Source organism: Erythrolamprus reginae, chromosome 3, assembly GCF_031021105.1.
Source record: "Erythrolamprus reginae isolate rEryReg1 chromosome 3, rEryReg1.hap1, whole genome shotgun sequence".
NCBI classification, from domain to species: domain Eukaryota; kingdom Metazoa; phylum Chordata; class Lepidosauria; order Squamata; family Dipsadidae; genus Erythrolamprus; species Erythrolamprus reginae.
Window position 1 is genome coordinate 68,670,061 of NC_091952.1, and position 21,695 is coordinate 68,691,755.

A 21,695-nucleotide genomic window follows, 5' to 3' on the forward strand; every position below is an offset into this window, starting at 1 on the left:
CTTCTTTACCATTCTTTCTTAGATATATTTTACTATGAGTATCTCCTCTATAACTTTCATCATGTATTTTACTATGTGTATATATATATATATACCCACTAAAACCCTCATTGTGTATTGGACTAACTAACTAACTAACTAACTAACTAACTAACTAAATAAATAAATAAATAAATAAATAAATAAATAGTCTTATGATCATAACAAGCAGCAACCTGTAACAGTCCTATTGAAAAAAAACCAACATTGGCAGCTTTTCTGAAACCTAAGAGGATAAGGACTATCCTCATCACAGGGGGATCGGTGTTCGAAAGAAAAGGACCATTGAAAGGGCCCGCTAGTAAACCCAATCCATAAAGATGGCAATTAAACCGAACTAAAGCGCTCTGTCCAATCTTATAACATAAGCAACACCAATTTGGGGAAGGTAGTCCTAAAGACATGAAGGTCCTATGCCACGCACATTGAATTGCACCTGGCAACCAACATTATGGACCCCAGAGGCTAAAGGCTCAGTAGTAAATTCTAAGCTTGAACCATTGGAAAAAGAGGTCTTTAAAACCAAATGTAGTTTTTATATTTCTTATCCACCAGAGAGCAGGTGCTTGGTAGCACTTTGTTTTGTTCACCAGAATTGATGTCAAACCTGCAGTAGTGAAAGTTAAGCAATAAAGAAGATAGCAGAGCTTTCCTGTCTCCTAAGCAAAAGAAAAATTGCCGTGAGCTCCAAAACTACATTAGTTCTTGTTTGTGCTCTGTCTTTCTCTCTCTCTCACTGTCCTCCTCTAAGAACACTTATTTTATTTGTTCTGAACAATGGTAAGTGTTTGGAATATTAGCAGGACAAGAAATGGTTCAAATGACACATTTTGTTAGCCCTAAAGTGTGCACCTAACCTTATTTAATTTTTTAATATGTGGAGCGGTGAGTCACACCATGATGAGTTTAAAAATAGAAAAGAGCCCCGACTGGCACTAAAGAGTCACTTAACCTTTTTTTTTTTTTTTTTAAATTTCTTGTGTTGGGTAAAGGCATTTGGAAATTATTCAAAACATTTAAGGATCAATAGCCCACGGACAACTGTTCAAACAGTGTAGCTCCTCTGATAAAAATAAAATCAGCAGTGTCAGCTGCGTGTAATGCGAGGCATGTATCATACAATGGTTTTATTGTTTAATGAAAACACACAACAGGCATTCGGAAATCGGTCCCCGTAGCAATCTACAAACTGAGCCATAATGCCAGCTCTGCGGAGCATCAGCCCTACCTGCATGTTATGCATAGTTTCACGCAGCTGATCCAGCTGATGGGCAGAGTTTAGGGCTTCCAAACGAATGTCAGTCAGTTTCATTTCTTTTTCCCATAGCTCTGAGCGCAGTTCTGAAACCTCCTTTTTCTCAGGTTCTTCTTCATTGGCCTGGAAGAGTCTGTGCAGGGAACAAAAAGCCATTAGAACAGAGGATAAAAGACAAGTACCATGCCGCGGAATTAATGTTATGTCAAACTCAAGGTTGGCTCAGCCTTCTATCCTTCCGAGGTGGGTAAAATGAGGACCCAGACTGCTGGGGCAATATGTTGATTCTGTAAACCGCTTAGAGAGGGTTTTAAAAGCACTATGAAGCGGTGTATCCCAGCAAACGGTGAGGTCCCACAGAGTTGGTCTCCTTAGGATCCCGTCGACCAAACAATGCCGGCTGACAGGACCTAGGGGAAGAGCCTTCTCTGTGGGGGCCCCGGCCCTCTGGAATCAGCTCCTCCTGGAGATTCACACTGCCCCCCACCCTCCTTGCCTTCCAAAAGAGTTTAAAAACTCATCTTTGCCGCCAGGCCTGGGGTTTTTAGATCTTCCCCCCCGACCAATGAATGTTTCTTAGTATGATTGTCGAATGAAATTTTTTTAAATCAGAATTTTAAGGATTGTTTTTTAATGTATTATTATTTGGATTGTTTATTACTGTTTTCTGTATATGCTGTGAGCCGCCCCGAGTCCTCGGAGAGGGGGCGGCATACAAATCCAATTAAATCTAAATGCTAATGCTATTAATCTGGTTGTTCTAATCTTTCCAAATACCAAACTGCCCCACACAAGCCTCCATCTTCTGGACTTACTCAGTGGTATCCATGCCTACAGAAGAGGAGTTGGAAGATTTGATGGAAGGAGAGGCTGTTTCCATGGATCCGTGCTGCAGTTTTGGTGACGATGGGGCTGAAGAATCAGGGGTGGCGATTTCCTCTATATCAGAATAGGAGGAGGCAGATTTTGGACCCTTCTTGATGCTGAAAGCTTTGTTGAAAGAACTCCTTAACTGAAGAGGAAAATTACAGATACAGAAAAGGTCAGAAAAGCCCACCCGGAGTCTTCATTAAAACAAAGAAATTCCTCTCTAATCATTTTGAATACTTTTCAAGACACTCAGAATCCTTGGTTGTTTTTTAAAACATAATCGCATATATCATATTCCAGACAGTGTGTTTCTAACATTAACATTAAGCCAGCAGCTGTTTTAAGAGAATTTATACTCTTTCAAATACAGATTGCTACATTTACCAATTAAGATACAGATTAATATGCATTCCACCCGTAAGCATGCACTGAGTTTTTCCAAACATCTTTAAAGAATAGGAATGCAAGCATATAAAAGGTGATTGAGAGGTTAAGAGGTATCTATGATTTGTGTTCAATGCAACTTAATTAGCTACCAGCCCAAGCTACCAGCCAGCAGATCTAAGAGGATTCAGCGGCAATACTGGTTGGTTTCAAGCAAGCCAATGTAAATAGGTTGCGCCAGGGAGTGAGGCCGTCAAAGCCCTTTGGAAAAAAAGTAGGATCTTGCTCCCCTTCACCTCGTGGCATGTGAAATGCCTCAAGCTGAGTCAGCTGCTGGCAAGGAAGTGAAATTATTCTAAATGTCACTATTATTATCTCGCCATGAAAAGAACCAGACTGCTTGCATGATTGGAAACCATAAATCTGAGTCCTCGAGGGAAGCTAAATATATGTGAACCCTGTTTGTTTGAAAGAAAGTTTGCTTGAAAGAAACACTGCCCAGCCTGTCCTGAGATTCCAAAGCCATAATGTATCTGTTGCAGGTTAGGGAAAATGCAGGTATGTGGGGGGTCCTCCTCTCCCCATCCCCAAGCAGCTAGTATAGGAACATAAACAAATGACCTTATTCTGCACACTAATAAAGTAAACCATATTCATACATGTCCAAGACTGAAACTTGGACATTTCTAAATATGCACTAGAATATTTCACCAACCTTTTGGACCTTGAGGACCACTAAATTCATAATTTTAAATCCCGCTGGCCACTAATATGAACCGCCTGCTACCGGAACCGCCTGCTACCGCATGAATCCCAGTGGCCGATAAGGTCCCACAGAGTTGGCCTTCTCCGGGTCCCGTCGACTAAACAATGTCGTCTGGCAGGCCCCAGCGGAAGAGCCTTCTCTGTGGCGGCCCCGGCCTTCTGGAATCAACTCCCCCCGGAGATTAGAACTGCTCCCACCCTCCTTGTCTTCCGTAAACTACTTAAGACCCACCTATACCACCAGGCATGGGGGATTTGAGACACCTTTCCCCCAGGCTTATTATAATTTATGTTTGGTATGTATCTGCTGTTTGGTTTTTAATTATGATAGGGTTTTTAGTTTTTTTTTATATTATATTTGTGCCAGTATAATATTGTTTTTATCGTTGTTGTGAGCTGCCCCGAGTCTTCGGAGAGGGGCGGCATACAAATCTAATAAATTATTATTATTATAATAATTATTATTATTATCTGCCTTATGATCAGCTTAGTGGGCATGGCTAGGTGATCATATGACTGGGTGGCTGTGGCCAACTCAATGTCACTCACATCAAGGGATGCCTCACCCGCCTCTATTTACATCCCCATCTGGGCTCCTTAAGGCCCCAACAGGAAGCAGTTGTTGGAGCTCAGCAGCCACCATGAGAAAGAATTGGCAAAACAGCTGGCTCAGTTCAAATTGGATCTGATCGAGGAGGTTCAGCAGAAGCATCTCACTGAGGACTATAAGCATAGGCTTTCCACGCAGGGGGAAGACCTGCAGGAGTACAAGGCCAGATACTGGTGCCTGGAGGCTGAGTGGGCTGAGATGGTCAGCCAGTTCCAGGCCATGATGCAGTTTCACCGGAACAAGGCCCTCCAGCTCTTCACCATCAGCAGCACTTTCCTCCAGCCTTTGTCCAAAGTCTCACACCAGGCACTGAAGCAGAACCCAAGTGGGAATTTCTCCCCCATCTGACCCAAGCAAAAAGACCCCAAACGGGGAGACTCTCTGCAGCAACAAAAATGATTATTGCCATAATTTGAAGATCCCTGATTTACTGCAATATAAAAAAATGCAAATAATTTTTCTGCGGACCACCAAAATTTTCTCATGGACCACCAGTTGATGGCCACTGTACTAAAGTCAATAATCAGCAACAACAATGGCCCAGATCAACTGAGATCTTACATATAATTGTCATGCATGTATCAGAAGGAGATTACTTCAAAGTGTTCTGGAATTTTAGTAATAATAGTTGTTGCTTCTCATGGGAAGCAAGTGAGGGGAAGGTTTTATCTGTACACAAAAATCTTAAAAGATGAAGAGAATGACATTTGGACAAGAGGTTTATAATCTAACTATAATGCACTGCTCGTTATGGAAACTTGGATTCTTAGGAGTAGACAAGACTTGTCTCAGAAGAGCCGACGTGGCTATTTAGGAAGGGAACTTGGTTAGGTTACAAGATTATTATAAACCTGCCATAATTGATTCCTTGGATCACATGGTTGCCTTTTTTCAAAGCAGAGGAAAAAGATACTGAGCATTCAAATGGTTCTATTGATAGTCACCATATTTCAGTGGATCTACTCATTGCTTGGGAAATTTTTGTATGTCTATAGCTCTACAATAGACATAAAAATGAGGTATACTGTAAATATAAATTTAAAATCTTTATCCGAGGAATAATAATAATTTTTTAAAAACCAGGAAAGGGAAGGAAGATAGAATTCATGCATTTCTTCCTGTCATTGTGACAGGCAAAGAAACCTGATAACATGCACTCTATTTGTTACACATTCAGACATTAGTTCAATCATTAAGTTATATTGTTAAGAGCACCGTTTTATTCCTGTCTTAGCCAGAGAAGGAGCAGGAAGGAATAATAAGATGATTTTGCAGTATCGCTGATCGTGTCAAAGATAACTTGCAGTATTTGTAAAATGCCACAACATCAAACATTTTCTAAGCATACTGGCTGTGAACAGACACTTGTGATGTTTATAAATTCATTCAGTTATGAAGTACAGTGGTACCTCTACTTAAGAACTTTTCTAGATGAGAACCAGGTGTTCAAGATTTTTTTGCCTCTTCTTAAGAACCATTTTCTACTTAAGAACCCAGCAAATTTGAAAGTGGCAGAAAGGCCCGGCCAGTTTCCTGCCATTCCCCCTTTAATCCTGGGCATCTCGGGCTTTTCTGGGCTGCCAGAGGAGCCTTTCGGTGGCGCTTAAGGAGGCTTTGGCAGTCCAGAGCCAACAAAGCATTTTCCTTTCACTGGGTGCTTGGAGAGGGAATAAACCTCTGCCAGCACCCAGAGAAAAGAAACGCTCCCTTCGCTCTGGGTGGTGAAGGAAAGGTGACGGCTACAAAGCGAGTGAGCGAGAGGAGAGGGGAGCCCTTCAGCATGGGAAGGAAGAGGAAGCAGGTAGCAGCAGCAGCAGCCAGTGTATGGGAGACAGTGTATGGGAGGCAGCCTCGCGCCGGGTGTATTGGAGGCGCATGCTCCTCCTTGCCGCCTCAGAGTCCCTCTTTTTTTTTAAAGCCTTAAAGTTTTGGATTTTTTTGATTCCCCTCACTTCTCCTTCTTCCTTCGGCAGCAACTGTCCTCCTCCTCTTCTTCTTCCTCCTCCTCCCACCCAAATTCCGAGCTTTTATTTCTTCCCTAAAGGGTTTGCTTGCATTATTTGCTTTTACATTGATTCCTATGGGAAAAATTGCTTCTTAAGAATGTTTCTACTTAAGAACCTGGTCATGGAATGAATTAAGTTCTTAAGTAGAGGTACCACTGTACTATCTTCCTGGACATTATACATTTGGACTTTAAATGTGCTCCAGCAGTCAGTTCTCCATGCCTATCTTTCTTGAAATCTGATACTAATTTATCACATTTACAGACAAGGCTAGGGTGCTTCCTTTGCCTTTAGACAGTGTAAGCCTTTGAACAGAAAAATATTCATCAGAAATAGGAACTAAAAGATAAGTATATACTCCAAAGTCTTGCTATTAAAAGACCAAAGCAGCAGACTTTTCTTTCCAAAGCGTATTGTAAAAAAGATTTTTAAAATAAGAAAATAGTTGTATGCTTTGCTCGTGAAAGGATTAAATAATGCATGACTTTAATCATGCTCAGGCAGAGCATGCAACATGCACATACACACCCTCACACAGACACAAGACAAGCATCAATTCACATGTGTATTGAGACAGTAGCGGGAAGAACAGCCACTGTAATGGGTGAAGATAGCACTGTAATGGAAGATAGGGTTTATTCTAATTATCATACTTCTAATCTGCCCAATTCTTGAGGCAGATCACTGAAATGCTATTTTTCTCCCTCTCAGTTTCTGAAGCAAAAGGGGAAGAAAACTAACTCAGTGAATTATTCTCATGTTTAGCTTCAAATGGCAGTTACTAGTATCTAAGGCTCGGAGTGGGACAACTTGCTCTAGCCCAGGGGTAGGCAAAGTTGGCTCTTCTATGACTTGTGAACTTCAAGTCCCAGAATTCCCGAGCCATCCTAGCTCAGGAATTCTGGGAGTTGAAGTCCACATGTCATAGAAGAGCCAACTTTGCCTACCCTTGACCTAGCCAAATGGCTACAGTTAACTTGCCATGGCCAACTTACCACCATCAATTTGCCAGGGGCAGCTTGCTGCAGGACAACTCACCATGGAAGGACAACTCACCATGGAACAATTCAATTCAATAATTTAAAATAGTTAAAAAAATTTTTTAATTTTTGGTCATTTACATTTCATTCTGTCCCTACTTCGGCATCCTTTCTTTAATAATTATCTCTCAGCATTTCTTAGATATTAGTGTAAGTCTTGTTCCGCAGCAAATTGTCCTGTGATGAATTGACCATAGCAAGTTGTCCCACGATGAGTTGGCTGTGGCAAATTGGCCATGGGGAGTTGTCTTAGACTTTCTAGGGCAGTGATGGCCAGGTGCCCACACCCACAAATCAATGCCGGGGAGGGCAAAAACAGCTTCCCTGCCTCCCGGAGGGCCTCTGGAGGCGGGAAATGGCCTGTTTCTCAACTTATGATGGGTCCAATAGGCTCGTGTTTCCCCTCCCCAGGCTCCAAAGGCTTCCCTGGGGCTGGGGAAGGGTAAAATCACCCTCACCCATCCCCCTAGAGGCTCTTTGGAAGCCAAAAATGCCCTCCCAGAGTCTCTGTGCGAGCCAAAAATCAGCTGGCCAGCACACATATGCACATTGGAGCTGAGCTAGGACAATGGCTGGCGTGCCAGCAGATATGGCTCCGTGTGCCACCTGTGGCACCCGTGCCATAGGTTTGCCATCACTGCTCTAGAGTTTGCATTTTGTTCATTCCAGCCTGTTGCAAGCTGTGGATGCTTGGAATCCTGCCTGGAAATTCCACGAACAATATCTGACCTCACTAATAAGAGCAATGGATCTGTTTCCAAAATGGAAGGCCGTTTAAGGAGGGAGGTATTGCCTGATAGAAACAAGATCTGCCCACACAGAGGTTAAAGAACTGTCATAAGTTTTTGAATCATATTTTTGGGTCATTGAAGCTAAATGAGTTTAAATATCATTGAAGCTAAATGAGTTTAAATATCAAGAATATTAAATATCAAGAGTTTAAATAGCAAACAAAACTAATACTGAATATGAAAAGCATCATCAAACTACTGCGGTTACTTTGTTATTATTTATCTAAACCGCTTTACTTATATTCTACAACAGTTTTTTTAACAACTTATCAAAAAATTCACATGGTGCTATTGCATGCAATAATTTCTAAATTGGGAACTTTTGAAGATACTTGAATCTATCCTTTTAAATATACTTCCTTCTTTTATGACAACTATGTTATGTTTCTATATACCATAAGACTGGAACACGGTCTTTAAAAACAAACTACAAATGGTAAGTGATTAACAAATAGTAGTTTGTGAAAAGCACTATGTTTTTCAGAGTGAATTAGGGCAGATTCAAAATAATATTATCAACAGATATGAAACTTTCCCCCAATCCCAGTGCAGTGCCTCTTACAATATGACTTGGCAGTGCAAGTATATGAGCAAATGGGACGGTTAGTTTCAGAAGTGTTGAGCTATCCCATATATAATGGAGTGACCGATCGGGAGTAAAACATAAGGAAAGGACCAGGAAGAAGGTGGAAGGGAAGTTCCAAGCTTACCTCATATACCTGAAAATAAAAGAGTGTTGTAGATCAGCATTGAAGGAAGAAAAGGGAAAAAAACAGTAGAGCAAGACTTAATCATGCACTCAGCTCAGAGCTCCCTGCCCAGAAGAAGCAGGGATGTTCAGAAGAGACCCCTTACCCAGTCTTCCTAAAGGGAAGACACACATACTGGGCAGAGAGCTGGAGGTATAGCTCTCCTTAGAACAGTGGGGAAATACCAGAGCTGAAAGGGTAACATACAGGAAGAATAAGGACTCACATTAGAAACACAAATACAGTGATACCTCATCATATGAACCTAATTGGTTCCAGGAGGAGGTTTGTAAGGTGAAAAGTTGGTAAGATGAAACAATGTTTTCAATAGGAATCAATGTAAAAGCAAATAATACATGCAAATCCTTCAGGAAAATCCCAAACTTTAGAAGGGAGGCGAACAGAGGGCAGGGAGGAGCAGCTAAAGGGGGCGGGTGGAAGAAGCAAGGCTAGGCTAAAGGGTGAGTGGGAAGGAAGAAAGGCAAGGGGGACGCCCCTCTCTTTTCTTTTTTCAAAAGACACAGTTTCAGTGCCTTTGCAAGCATGCAAAATCTTTACTCCTCCAAGCTGCCCCTCCCTTTTCTTTCTTAAAAAGACACCGTTTCAGTGCTTTTGCAAGCATGCAAAATCTTTACTCCTCCAAGCTGCCCCTCCCTTTTCTTTCTTAAAAAGACACCGTTTCAGTGCTTTTGCAAGCATGCAAAATCTTTACTCCTCCAAGCTGCTCCTCCCTTTTCTTTCTTAAAAAGACACCGTTTCAGTGCTTTTGCAAGCATGCAAAATCTTTACTCCTCCAAGCTGCTCCTCCCTTTTCTTTCTTAAAAAGACACCGTTTCAGTGCTTTTGCAAGCATGCAAAATCTTTACTCCTCCAAGCTGCTCCTCCCTTTTCTTTCTTAAAAAGACACCGTTTCAGTGCTTTTGCAAGCATGCAAAATCTTTACTCTTCCAAGCTGCCCCTCCCTTTTCTTTCTTAAAAAGACACCGTTTCAGTGCTTTTGCAAGCATGCAAAATCTTTACTCCTCCAAGCTGCTCCTCCCTTTTCTTTCTTAAAAAGACACCGTTTCAGTGCTTTTGCAAGCATGCAAAATCTTTACTCCTCCAAGCTGCCCCTCCCTTTTCTTTCTTCAAAAAAAAGGGGGGGGGAAAGAAACCCCTTCATCCCAGCAGCTGCTTCGGTTCGTAAGGTGAAAATAGTTCAGAAGAAGAGGCAAAAAAATCTTAAACACCGGGTTCGTATCTTGAAAAGTTCGTTAGAAGAGGCGTTCGTAAGATGAGGTACCACTGTAGTGACTTATCATGCAAAAAAATAAAAAAAGGTGTGAAGAATTAAGAATAATTGCACATTATTCTCTTGTCTCAAAATGTTTCACTTCAATTACTTTTCTTCTTTCTGTTTAAAGAGGAGCCTAATAACTGAGACTTTTCTGTTCTATATTCTGGCTCAAAATAAACTCTTGGAATGAGAACAGAAAAACATCAAATAATTAAAAGTTCGGGATGGGATTGAGTGGGCAGGAAAAAAAGGCATACTCTGTACTTTTTAAGTGCACGTATTTGCTTTTAATAAAAAATCCATAATGAAATGGGCATCAAGTTCCCTTGATCTGATAGACCATCATAATTAAATACGTGTATTATTTTAAAGTAATTACTTCAAATATAGTGTATACTTCAAAGGCCATAGTTTAGCAGTGGGTGAATTCCACCTGTAGCAAGCAATTTTATTTTTGAATTGGAACCAACTACACCACCACCAACACCACCGATATCTGTACTGCTCCCACCCTACTGGTCTTCTGAAAGGCTCTGAAGAAATGGCTTTGCCAGCAGGCCTGGGGGCCATGAAAGTAACACCCAGTCACGGCCGAATTGCAATTGCTTGGTATGTGTGTGCGTATGACTGCATAGTGTAGTTCAGGTTTTTTTTATTGATTAGATAATTGGTTTTTACTATTCTTTTTACTCTTTATATTCGACTTCTATTGTATTGTATTATTTATTGTTGTAAGCCACCCTGAGTCCTATGAGATTGAGTGGCATATAAGTAAATTACATTAATTTGAATTGAATTGAATTAAAGAGCAAAATATTGCAAACTAAAATTCTTTCAGAAATATTTTCTCCAAGCAGGTATAGCTACTCCTCTAGAGAAGAATGGTTGTCATTCTATTACCCGTTCTAACAAAACATTGCAGGATTTCACGTTCATAAATTGTAGAAGTAAACTTAAATTTCCTTGGCTTCATTTCTCTCTTGACCTACCCAGCTTTTCTTCTTCTTCTTCTTGGCATCTGCATCTTTACCGCTACCAATGCTAGAATGGCTGGTGATGCTATTCAGGCTGGATATACTATCTGATGAGTTTTGCCTCTTGATTCGCAGTTCTGGACAAGAAGAAAAAGAAAAGAACCGTTCAAAATGTGCTTAGAGATTTGTGTACGTTTGCAAGGTTGCCATTCCCTTCAGTTGTCAGGCTCAACTTATGTTAAGTGTAAAAACACAGAGATATATTAAGTAGAAAAACAAGGAAGCATATTTTTAAAAATCCCATCTCTCTCTTCTGTAGTTTCTTTTCCATTAATTTAATATTATCTAAGAAACGTTAGGATTCTGCATGAAAAACAATCAGCTTATTTATCTAAAAGATACCAACTCAAGATTCAGAATAGGGAAGTGGAGAATACTAGGGAAAGAGATGTATAAGGGCAATATGCATTCAAAATCAGGAATTGATTGCCTATATTTAGAGAGAGATGCATATTGCTTTCCCTGCTGCCTAGTGGATTCAGGCATTGACTGATGTTGACACACACAAATATACACCAAATCTATCATGGAGAAGATGCAGATAAAAATATCCCCAAGGATCATGAGCATCAATCGCCGTCCTCACCTTTGGGTGTAATATCGGTTCCATTCAAGGCTCCTTGGATAACAGCCTGGGCTTCTGAATTCTTCTTCTTCAAGAAATCAATAGTTTCCCGCAAATCCAACAACTCAGTGTCCTGAAAGACATTCTATAATATATTAATGCTTTGGGTTTTATTCTTTCACTAAGAGGTTTTTGCTTTTAGCTGAGCTTAGAAACATAGAAACATAGAAGACTGACGGCAGAAAAAGACCTCATGGTCCATCTAGTCTGCCCTTATACTATTTCCTGTATTTCATCTTACAATGGATATATGTTTATCCCAGGCATGTTTAAATTCAGTTACTGTGGATTTACCGACCACGTCTGCTGGAAGTTTGTTCCAAGGATCTACCACTCTTTCAGTGAAATAATATTTTCTCATGTTGCTTTTGATCTTTCCCCCAACTAACTTCAGATTGTGTCCCCTTGTTCTTGTGTTCACTTTCCTATTAAAAACACTTCCCTCCTGAACCTTATTTAACCCTTTAACATATTTAAATGTTTCAATCATGTCCCCCCTTTTCCTTCTGTCCTCCAGACTATACAGATTGAGTTCATTAAGTCTTTCCTGATACGTTTTATGCTGAAGACCTTCCACCATTCTTGTAGCCCATCTTTGGACCCGTTCAATTTTGTCCATATCTTTTTGTAAGTGAGGTCTCCAGAACTGAACACAGTATTCCAAATGTGGTCTCACCAGCAAGCTATATAAGGGGATCATAATCTCCCCCTTCCTGCTTGTTATACCTCTAGCTATGCAGCCAAGCATCCTACTTGCTTTTCCTACTGCCCGACGACACTGCTCACCCATTTTGAGACTGTCAGAAATCACTACCCCTAAATCCTTCTCTTCTGAAGTTTTTGCTAACACAGACTGCCAATGCGATACTCAGATTGAGGATTCCTTTTCCCCAAGTGCATTATTTTACATTTGGAAACATTAAACTGCAGTTTCCATTGCTTTGACCATTTATCTAGTAAAGCTAAATCATTTACCATATTACCCACCCCTCCAGGAATATCAACCCTATTGCACACTTTAGCTTGGATGATATTGCCTAATATCAATTGTCTAAGACTGGATAGGCAAAGTTGGCTCCTCCATGACTTGTGGACCAACTCCCAGAATTCCTGAGCCAATCATGCTAACTCTGGAATTCTGGGAGTTGAAGTCCACATGTCATAGAAGAGCCAACTTTGCCTACCCCCGGACTCTAAGAGAACTAAATAATAATAATAATAATAATAATAATAATAATAATAATAATAATTTTCTTCTTCTTTCACTATCTACAACCCTGAGAGGTTTAAAAAAAAACCTTGTTCTTGAACAGGAAAGCTAAAGTGAGTTTTTGCTTCTCCTCTTCTCTGATCTAAAGACTCACTTTTTCTTCTGCAGTTTCTGCCAACTGCCGCAGACGGGATGTCATGTTCACCAGACTTTGTTCAAATGCTGCTACTAAGTTAGCCTTGTAAGAAAAAGAAGAGCCAATTTTAGTCATATCCCATACATAAAATAACACCAAAGTCATGGTTTGACAAACGTTTTACCAGCAAGAGAATGAAAATTAGTCCCAAACTTCTAAACCTGTAATTAAGAGGAGTGAATAGAACAGAATAGAATAGAATAACAGAGTTGGAAGGGAGCTTGGAGGTCTTCCAGTCCAATTCCCTGCTTAGGCAGGAAACCCTATACCGCTTCAGACAAATGGTTATCCAAATTCTTAAAAACTTCCAGTATTAATAATAATTAATAATAATTTATTAGATTTGTATGCCGCCCCTCTCCGAAGACTCGGGGCAGTCACAACAATAGTAAAAGACAATATAACAGTAAGACAAATCTAATATTAAAAGAAAAAGATATATAAAACCCCAACAATTAAAAAACCATACAACACATACATACCAAACATAAAATACAAAAGCCTGGGGGAGGTGTCTCAGTTCCCCCATGCCTGGCAATATAGGTGGGTCTTGAGTAATTTGCGAAAGACAAGGAGGGAGTGGGCTGTTCTAATCTCCGGGGCAAGTTGATTCCAGAGGGCCGGGGCCGCCACAGAGAAGGCTTTTTCCCTGAGGCCCACCAGACGACATTGTTTGGTCGATGGTCCCCGGAGAAGGCCAACTCTGTGGGACCTTATTGGCAGCTGGGATTTGTGCAGTAGAAGGTGGTTTCGGAGGTATTCTGGTATTGGAGTATTCAAAACTTCTGGAGGCAAACTGTTTCCTTGACTTTTTTTTAATATGTTTGAAGAAACCCTTTTTTGTTATCTTTTACTTTTTCCACAAGCCTTTGTTCATTGGGAGCCTTAGATTTCCTCACTTCATCTTTACAGGGTCCAGCTATTTGCTGATATTCTGCCTTAGTTATTTCCCCTTTTTTCGCTTTTTATGCTTGTCTTTGAAAATGCGCTTCACTTAGATCAAAAGCTCTGCTAAACAGTAGGATTTGATCTGACACTCTCTATTATTATTCAGCTCGCATAGCTAGTTCTGAGCTGCAGATAGTATGACCGGCAATGAATGTTGGCTTCCTTCAAAGATGCTCAGGCACTGGCTTCCAGGTGTGGATCTAGACAGGTTAGATGTCCCTACAAGCACCTGTTTGAGTAGGGACCTCTGTGTGAAAAAGACTGGTCAACAGGTAGCAAGTTTTGACTAATGAAAATTTTAAGCTGTTGTTGGGAGAAAATACTTCCTTGTTGGAGTTCTTCCAGCAAAGAGCTGCAGGAAAGAAGCTTTTAATGACAAGGAACCAAAGTGACATTCAGCTAGGCTTCGTGGCCAGGTAGAAAGACTGGTATTCAAACGTGAGTTTACATACCCTTTCTGACTTGTGGTCTAAAACTGGGTTTTGGGGAAGTTTAATTCTGTGTTTGATGATGTTTAATCTTGTGTTTATGGATGGGATAATTTTCTCTATTCAGCTTTGTTTAGAAGGAAAAGTGTTAATCTCTGTTCCTGAAAAGAAGCAGGTTCAGAAATCTGGAAAGTCTATTTGTTCTGGTAATTTGCTTAACAAGCAACAGCTACTTGCTTCATTCTAGTTAGGCTTATCTCAAGTGCTTTTTCTATCTGGGCAGGGGGACTTTCTTCACTGCTTTAGTGGTTCTTGGCACTGTCCTTTTGGGGTGTACTTCCAAGGGGCAGGATGGAAGTTTGGCACTGATATTTTACTGCCTTTCTGGGGAGGGCATGTGATCTTTCCTTAAATCTGGATGATTTCCTTAGGACAGTGATGGCAAAGCTTTTTGGCTCGCGTGCCAAAAGGGGGGTGTGTGTCTGCATGTGCTAGCACGAGCGCACGTGCCCACACCTATTCCTCCCCCTTATGCACACTCTTCCATACTGCCCCTGCGCACGCACACAATCCCCCCCATCCCCACACAATCAATCTATTTTCCAAAGCATCTGAAGGCAGGACAAGAAACAACAGATGGAAACCAATCAAGGAGAGAAACAACTTAGCAGTAAGGAGAAATTTCCAACAGTTAGAACAATTTAATCAGTGGAATGATTTACTTTCAGAAATTGTTGGTGCTCTAACATTGGTGATTTTAAAAAATGCATTGGACAACTGTTTGCCTGAAATGGGTTTCCTATTTGAGCAGGGGTTGGACTAGAAGACCTCTACAGTCCCTTCTAACTCTGGTATTCTGTTAAACCACCTTGAAGGATTTAAGGTTTAACAAGATTATGATTTAAGAATGTTTTGAACAAATAAAGAGGACAACAATTTGAGAAAACTAGAAGAACATTATTTTCTTTAATAAAAGTGCCTTTGAAAATAGTAAAATTAACCAGACAATCAGACTGGACCTTCTTCGGAATATTGATTGCCAGTATTAAAGAAAGTAGATACTTGGTAGATTATATGAAATAAAATAAAGGTAATATGAAACTTAGGGTATGACTGTAATTACAAAGAGCTAATTGGGACTAAAGTGTTAAAGACAGAGAAACAGGAAAATTACTTTCACCCTAGTGATTAACATATTTTTTATTTTTGGGGCATAAATATTACAATGACAAGCACAAGAAAAGAAAAAAGGAACAAAAAAATGAGGGATTAATTAGAGATAAGGCCAGATTTATGGCAGAAAATTTGGCAGGAGAATGAATGAAACAGTTGCCAATACTTTGCATGCTTTTAAAAAGGGAAATTTGCAAAGATAAAATGGAATGTGTGAGATGACATTCAGAAAATTGAAAAATCTGTAGAACAATTGACTGGAGATGTAAAACAAATTGATGATAAAATGGAAATTGTGGAAAGTAAAACAGACATTATTGGAGCAGGAGAAAGATTTGAATTATCAGGTGAGATTACTTGAACTGAGAGAAAAACAATTTTGTTTTAAATTTAGAGCAATTCCAGAAGACCATAGGGAAGATATCAAAGAATATTTCCAAGATCAGCTTACAGAAGGTGATTGAATGAATATAATCCAACATTCCAAAAGTTTCAAAGATCCTGTACCAGTGGAAGAAAAGAAGGCCAAGAGAGGGTGCTGTTGCTATATGACAAACACAAAGGCTTAATATCCTTTCTAATGTTCAATGAGAATTTATTGCAGTTGCGCAGCAATACAATCCCATTAAAACACTAGAGTACATGGCTCGTTTGTTTAGAACAGCTAAGCTTTGCTGGGATGCCCAATAACTCTAGTGAAAAATGAACTTCCATTGTATTCTTTTACCTTGCCTAAATTACTTGTGAATATAATAGCAAGGTACCTTGTTTCCCCCAAAATAAGACCTATCCCGAAAATCAGCATGTTTTTTACATGTGCACCTAAAATAAACCTTATTCTCTCTCCCCCCTCCCACCCGCCCCAAAAAAGCCCTGCTATAGGCCTGCGTAACTGGTCACCTGCCCTTTCTGTCTGGTTGCTTTGTAGCACCACGGTTACTGGGTGGTGGAGGTGCCCTACGTACCGGTTTCCCTCAGGGCCTCAGCATCCAGGCCATCCAGGCCTCAACGCCTGCTTTCTGGTGGCAGCACCAACAAACATGTGCAACAGGAGCCCACGTGGTCACCGGCAAACTTCTGCTTGCTCATGGCTTCAACAGGGCAAGAAGGTGAATGGTGTATTGGTGTAGCAACCACGAGGCAAGGCAGTTGTTGGGGAATGGATGGACTGGCTGCAGGGGCCCTGAGGTAAAATAGTGATGGCATGAGCTGCCGCTGTGAGGCGAGGCAGTTGTTGGGGAATGAATGGACTGGCTGCAGGGGCCCTGAGGTAAAATAGTGATGGCATGAGCTGCAGCTGTGAGGCGAGGCAGTTGTTGGGGAATGGATGGACTGGCTGCAGGAGCCCTGAGGTAAAATAGTGATGGTATGAGCTGCTGCTGTGAGGCGAGGCAGTTGTTGGGGAATGGATGGACTGGCTGCAGGGGCCTTGAGGTAAAATAGTGATGGCATGAGCTGCTGCTGTGAGGCGAGGCAGTTGTTGGGGAATGAATGGACTGGCTGCAAGGGTCCTGAGGTAAAATAGTGATGGCATGAGCTGCTGCTGTAAGGCGAGGCAGTTGTTGGGGAATGAATGGACTGGCTGCAGGGGCCCTGAGGTAAAATAGTGATGGCATAAGCTGCTGCTGTGAGGCGAGGCAGTTGTTGGGGAATGAATGGACTGGCTGCAGGGGCCCTGAGGTAAAATAGTGATGGCATGAGCTGCTGCTGTGAGGTGAGGCAGTTGTTGGGGAATGGATGGACTGGCTGCAGGGGCCCTGAGGTAAAATAGTGACGGCATGATCTGCTGCTGTGAGGCGAGGCAGTTGTTGGGGAATGGATGGACTGGCTGCAGGGGCCCTGAGGTAAAATAGTGATGGCATGAGCTGCCGCTGTGAGGCGAGGCAGTTGTTGGGGAATGGATGGACTGGCTGCAGGGGCCCTGAGGTAAAATAGTGATGGCATGAGCTGCCGCTGTTAGGCAAGGCAGTTGTTGGGGAATGGATGGACTGGCTGCAGGGGCCCTGAGATAAAATAGTGACGGCATGAGCTGCCGCTGTGAGGCGAAGCAGGTGTCAGGGTGTGGGTGGCCTGGCCGTGGGGGCCCAGAGGTAAGCCAGTACAGGGCACGTGAGGCAGTTCCACCCTCCTCTGCCTTGTGATGGTGGCACTGGGATGCCACACAGCCTCCTGCCCCATCATTAGCAAGCAGAAGTGGGCCTCCCATACTAGTGCTAATTTTGGAACCCAAAAGAAAATAAGACCCGGTCCTATTTTCAGGGAAACAGGGGTTGATACATAAGTGTATTTATTTATTTATTACTTAAATTTATAGGCAGCCCTTCTCCTAATGGACTCAGGCAGCTTATAGAATAAAACAAAGATACAAAATTTAAACCCCCAAATATTTAAAAAAAACCATTAAAAACATATTCATCCATCACTCATCTGTTACTACTATCATACTACTGGCCGGAACAGAGTGTTCAACAGCCCTAGGCCTGCCAGCAAAGCTGTGTTTTTTAAAGCTTTTTGAAAGGCCAGGAGGATGGAGGTAGTGTGAAGCTCTGGGGAGAGTTGATTCAAGAGGACTGGAACCACCACAGAGAAGGCCCTTCCCTTTGGTCCCACCAGCCGGTAAGTCCTGAAATTTTAAAAAGCATTTAGACTCCATGGAATGAGGGCACATTATGCTACTGCACCAATCTGGCTACTCACATTGGCTGAGAGCTGGGTGGTCAGTGTGGCTACTTTCTCTTGGGATGACTCCAATTCACGGCGCAGTTTGCGGATTTGCTGAAAAAGAAAGAGAGGAAAGGCGGGAAAGTCAGGAAGCAGGAGGATTTGCTGGCTCTCCACCAGAGGTCAAGAGCCAAAAGCAGCGGAAAGTAACGTGAGGGTCTTACTGTACCTCTGATTGCATCCTCTCCTCAGCCTGGCAGCACATAATGGGGTAGAGGAGAGACAGAGAGAGAGGCAGGCAGTTAGGGTGAAAGTAATAGAGGCATTCCCAGGCAGCACAAGTGATCAGGCAACACAAGTGACCAGCCATGCAAAGAACCCAGCATATGCACAGACATTTTTCTATTTTGCTATTATGTCATTCCTCTGCATCCCCTTCTCATTAAGACCAGTGATTCTCAACCTGGGGGTCAGGACACCTTTTTTTTGGAGGGGGGGTCAAACAACCGTATCACAGGGGTTGCCTAAGACCATGGAAAAGACAAACATCCCATGGTGTTAGGAACTAAAGCTATTCTGGCACCTTGGAACATATTTTTACAATCCAACCAATCATGTGTTTACAGTGGAGGTGTCCCTCTGACCTTCCTGCCAATCAGCTTAAAGCTTTGTTGAGAGAATTGGCGCTAGACTTATGGTTGGGGGTCACCACAACATGAGGAACTGTATTAAGGGGTTGCGGCATTAGAAAGGTTGAGAACCACTGCTTTAGACCTTATAATTTATGGCAATACTGCAAAGTATAGTACTATACAATGCTGCTCTTCCCAATGGGTGACAAATGCCAAACCCTTGGTCAACATTACCTACCCTTTGTCTTGAAAGACTGTAGCTAGAGATCACCATTAGGGAAGGGGGAAACACAGAGAAAGTAAAAGACTGGACAGAGTAAACGACGGAGGGAGCATAGCTTACTGAGGAATAAGTTGATGAAGCGCTGGAAGCCAGAGACAGCACAGATCCATGAACTGTAATAAAGAGAGAAAGAGAGAGACTTGTCACAAAGTTCCTACAACTACCCTTCTGATGGATTATGATTGGTCACCAAGGGATCCAGTAGAAGTAGCATGGATGGAAGTTGAGATGGCAGTTGGGGGAGGAGGAAGGTCATGTGTCCAGGAAGGAGTGGGTCAACAAAACGTGATGGCTAATATGAGAAATCTGATCAGAAAACAGAGGCAGTTATTATTATTATTATTATTATTTTGCTTCTAAATGCTTGGTTACAAGATTTCTTGGAGCAAACAAAACTTTCTGAATGAAAAATCTTAGTTTTTTGTGTTTCATGCTTTTTCTTAGAGTACTTTTCTTTCAAATGAAGATATAAATTGCAAAGTAGAGTTGTCAAAATAGAAGTTACCTTTTTCATGCAACTACACAGCCTGAGATGCAAAACCACACTAAGATCCAGATGCTACCGTAGTAGGCAAGCCCTCATTGCAACCAAATCCCCGTATCTACTGTATAAACTGGTTATCACCACTTGGCGGCAGTGTGGTCTCCTTTATAGCAGCAGTCCACAACTCCCCAGGCTGTGATCTACTACTGGGCCATGGCCTGTTCAGAAACAAGCATGAACAGCAGGCCGGCATACAAACACACGCATGTGTAGCTCAACTTGCACAAGTCGAGTGGCGCACACGTGTGCATATACCCTGGCACACTTCTCACGAGGCTGGTTCTCCTCTCCCTCCCCACAGCCAGGCCACTAAGTGTTGAGGACCGCTACATTATAGTAAAAGTGCTCTGGACAATTTGGAAGTGGTACTATACTCCATTTAAAAAATATGTCTTAAAAAGGGAGAAGAACCCATAATAAAGCTAGGCTACGGCTCATGCAAGACTGATATAACTGTAATTCCTAACTACCAAATCCTAGTTCAGTGATGGCGAACCTTTTTTTCCTCGGGTGCCGAAAGTGTGTGTGGGGATATTATCGTACATGTGTGAGTGCTCACACCCATAATTCAATGCCTGGAGAGGGCAAAAACAGCTTCCCCCTGACCCCCGGAGGCCTTCTGGGGGACAGAAATGGCTTGTTTCCCAACTTCTGGTGGGCCCAGTAGGCTTGTGTTTTGCCCTCCCCAGGCTCCAAAGGCTTCCCCTGAGCTGGGGGAGGGTAAAACTGTCCTTCACCACCCCCCTGGAGGCTCTCTGGAAGCCAAAAATGCCCTCCCAGAGTCTCTGTGTGAGTCAAAAATCAGCTGGTCGGCACACCCATGTACCTTGGAGCTGACCTAGGCAACGGCTCGCGTGCCAGCAGATATGGCTCCGCGTGCCACCTCTGGCACCCATGCCATAGGTTTGCCATCACTGTGACCTAGTTGATGATACTGGGCATGCTTGCATAACTAAGAAATCAGATGACCAGATTATTTTAAATCCCTTACTCTATTTTATTGCCCCATAAACAAAATAACAACAATAATAGCCGCTCTCTGAATTGCCACCTGCCAGCCCAGCTTGTAAACTCTTGAGAAGTTCTGATACACAGAATTACAACAACTGTATCCTTGCATCATTATTATGGAGAAGACTCATCCTCCTAGCTGGGTGCAGGACTCTCACCATCATCCACAGGGTCGCGGAAGGAGCCCGAGCGGATCATGCCCTTGGGTCGGTCTGCCAAGGAGAGGGTGCTGCCCATGGGGGAGGCGTTGTAGAGCTCGAAGGTAGAGTCATGGGTGGGAATGCTGTTAGAACGGGTGATCCTTGGGGTGTTGGCTGCCGTGGGACTCACTGCAGGAGAAGGGGGCAGGGAGAAGAGGGGAGTCAGAGCAGCTCAAAGCTAGGGATGGGGTCTAGGAAGCAAGGAGCACTACATATGGGGCTAGCAGCCAGGATCGAGGTGGGGAAGGGTAAGGACACGTTAAATGTGCATCACATCTTCCATAAGATCTTTTATCTGCACCTGTGTAGTTGCATCACTTTTACTAGTTTGACTTGGGTTGTTATGATGGTTTGGGAGAATATTTGACTCTCAGGCCTATTTAAATATGAAATAATTTTCGTTGACCAAAGCCCATTGACAGATAGTACACACTACTCAGTACCTGTTCATAAATCCCCCTTTTAAAAAACTTTGAAAGAATAAATTTATTGCATCAAGAATAAAATTAGAAAAGAAAAAAAATAAATAAACTGTATTTTTGTATTAAGCTGGAGAGGCAAAGAATAAATAATACGTGTACAAAGGAACCTTCGCTTCAAGATGGATGGCATAGAAATCTAACTAATTAATAAATAAATAATAATAAAACCCAAGCCTATTATGTAGAATATTTCATTCAACCCCCACCACCATTCCCAAGAAAGGTGAGGCAGTACAGTACTCTGAAAAACACATGCTTAAAACAATACCAGAGAAATCTAAATGTGAAGCAAGAATATTGTATAAGATTCTGGGCTCCTGGACTAAGTTAGGAAAAGCTTCCCATACTGACTAAATAAACCTGAAATCAAGCCTATTGTGCTATTTAAATACATTATATCTCACCCCTATTTTTAAAATGAAAAACTCAAGGTGGTGAACATACTTAATAAGCCTGCCTCCTCTGATTTTCCACACAACAATC

At 42.0% G+C, this 21,695-nt stretch overlaps 1 protein-coding gene across 17 annotated transcripts in view; it reads right to left on the minus strand.

Annotated features, from left to right (window-relative positions):
* The window catches only part of NAV1 (neuron navigator 1), a 320,658-nt gene that overhangs the window by 12,353 nt on the left and 286,610 nt on the right, over positions 1–21,695 (minus strand). For 4 of the 17 annotated variants that reach the window (XM_070745723.1, XM_070745718.1, XM_070745724.1 and 1 more), the window contains 9 exons: positions 20,689–20,859; positions 19,036–19,088; positions 18,290–18,313; positions 18,097–18,174; positions 12,809–12,892; positions 11,406–11,529; positions 10,775–10,896; positions 2,110–2,306; positions 1,268–1,427 (listed from right to left, as the gene is read on the minus strand). In XM_070745723.1, the coding sequence (XP_070601824.1) occupies positions 1,268–1,427; positions 2,110–2,306; positions 10,775–10,896; positions 11,406–11,529; positions 12,809–12,892; positions 18,097–18,174; positions 18,290–18,313; positions 19,036–19,088; positions 20,689–20,859 (1,013 nt within the window). The remainder of the gene's footprint in view (positions 1–1,267; positions 1,428–2,109; positions 2,307–10,774; positions 10,897–11,405; positions 11,530–12,808; positions 12,893–18,096; positions 18,175–18,289; positions 18,314–19,035; positions 19,089–20,688; positions 20,860–21,695) is intronic. The other 13 variants (XM_070745719.1, XM_070745735.1, XM_070745725.1 and 10 more) reach the window with 7 other exon arrangements.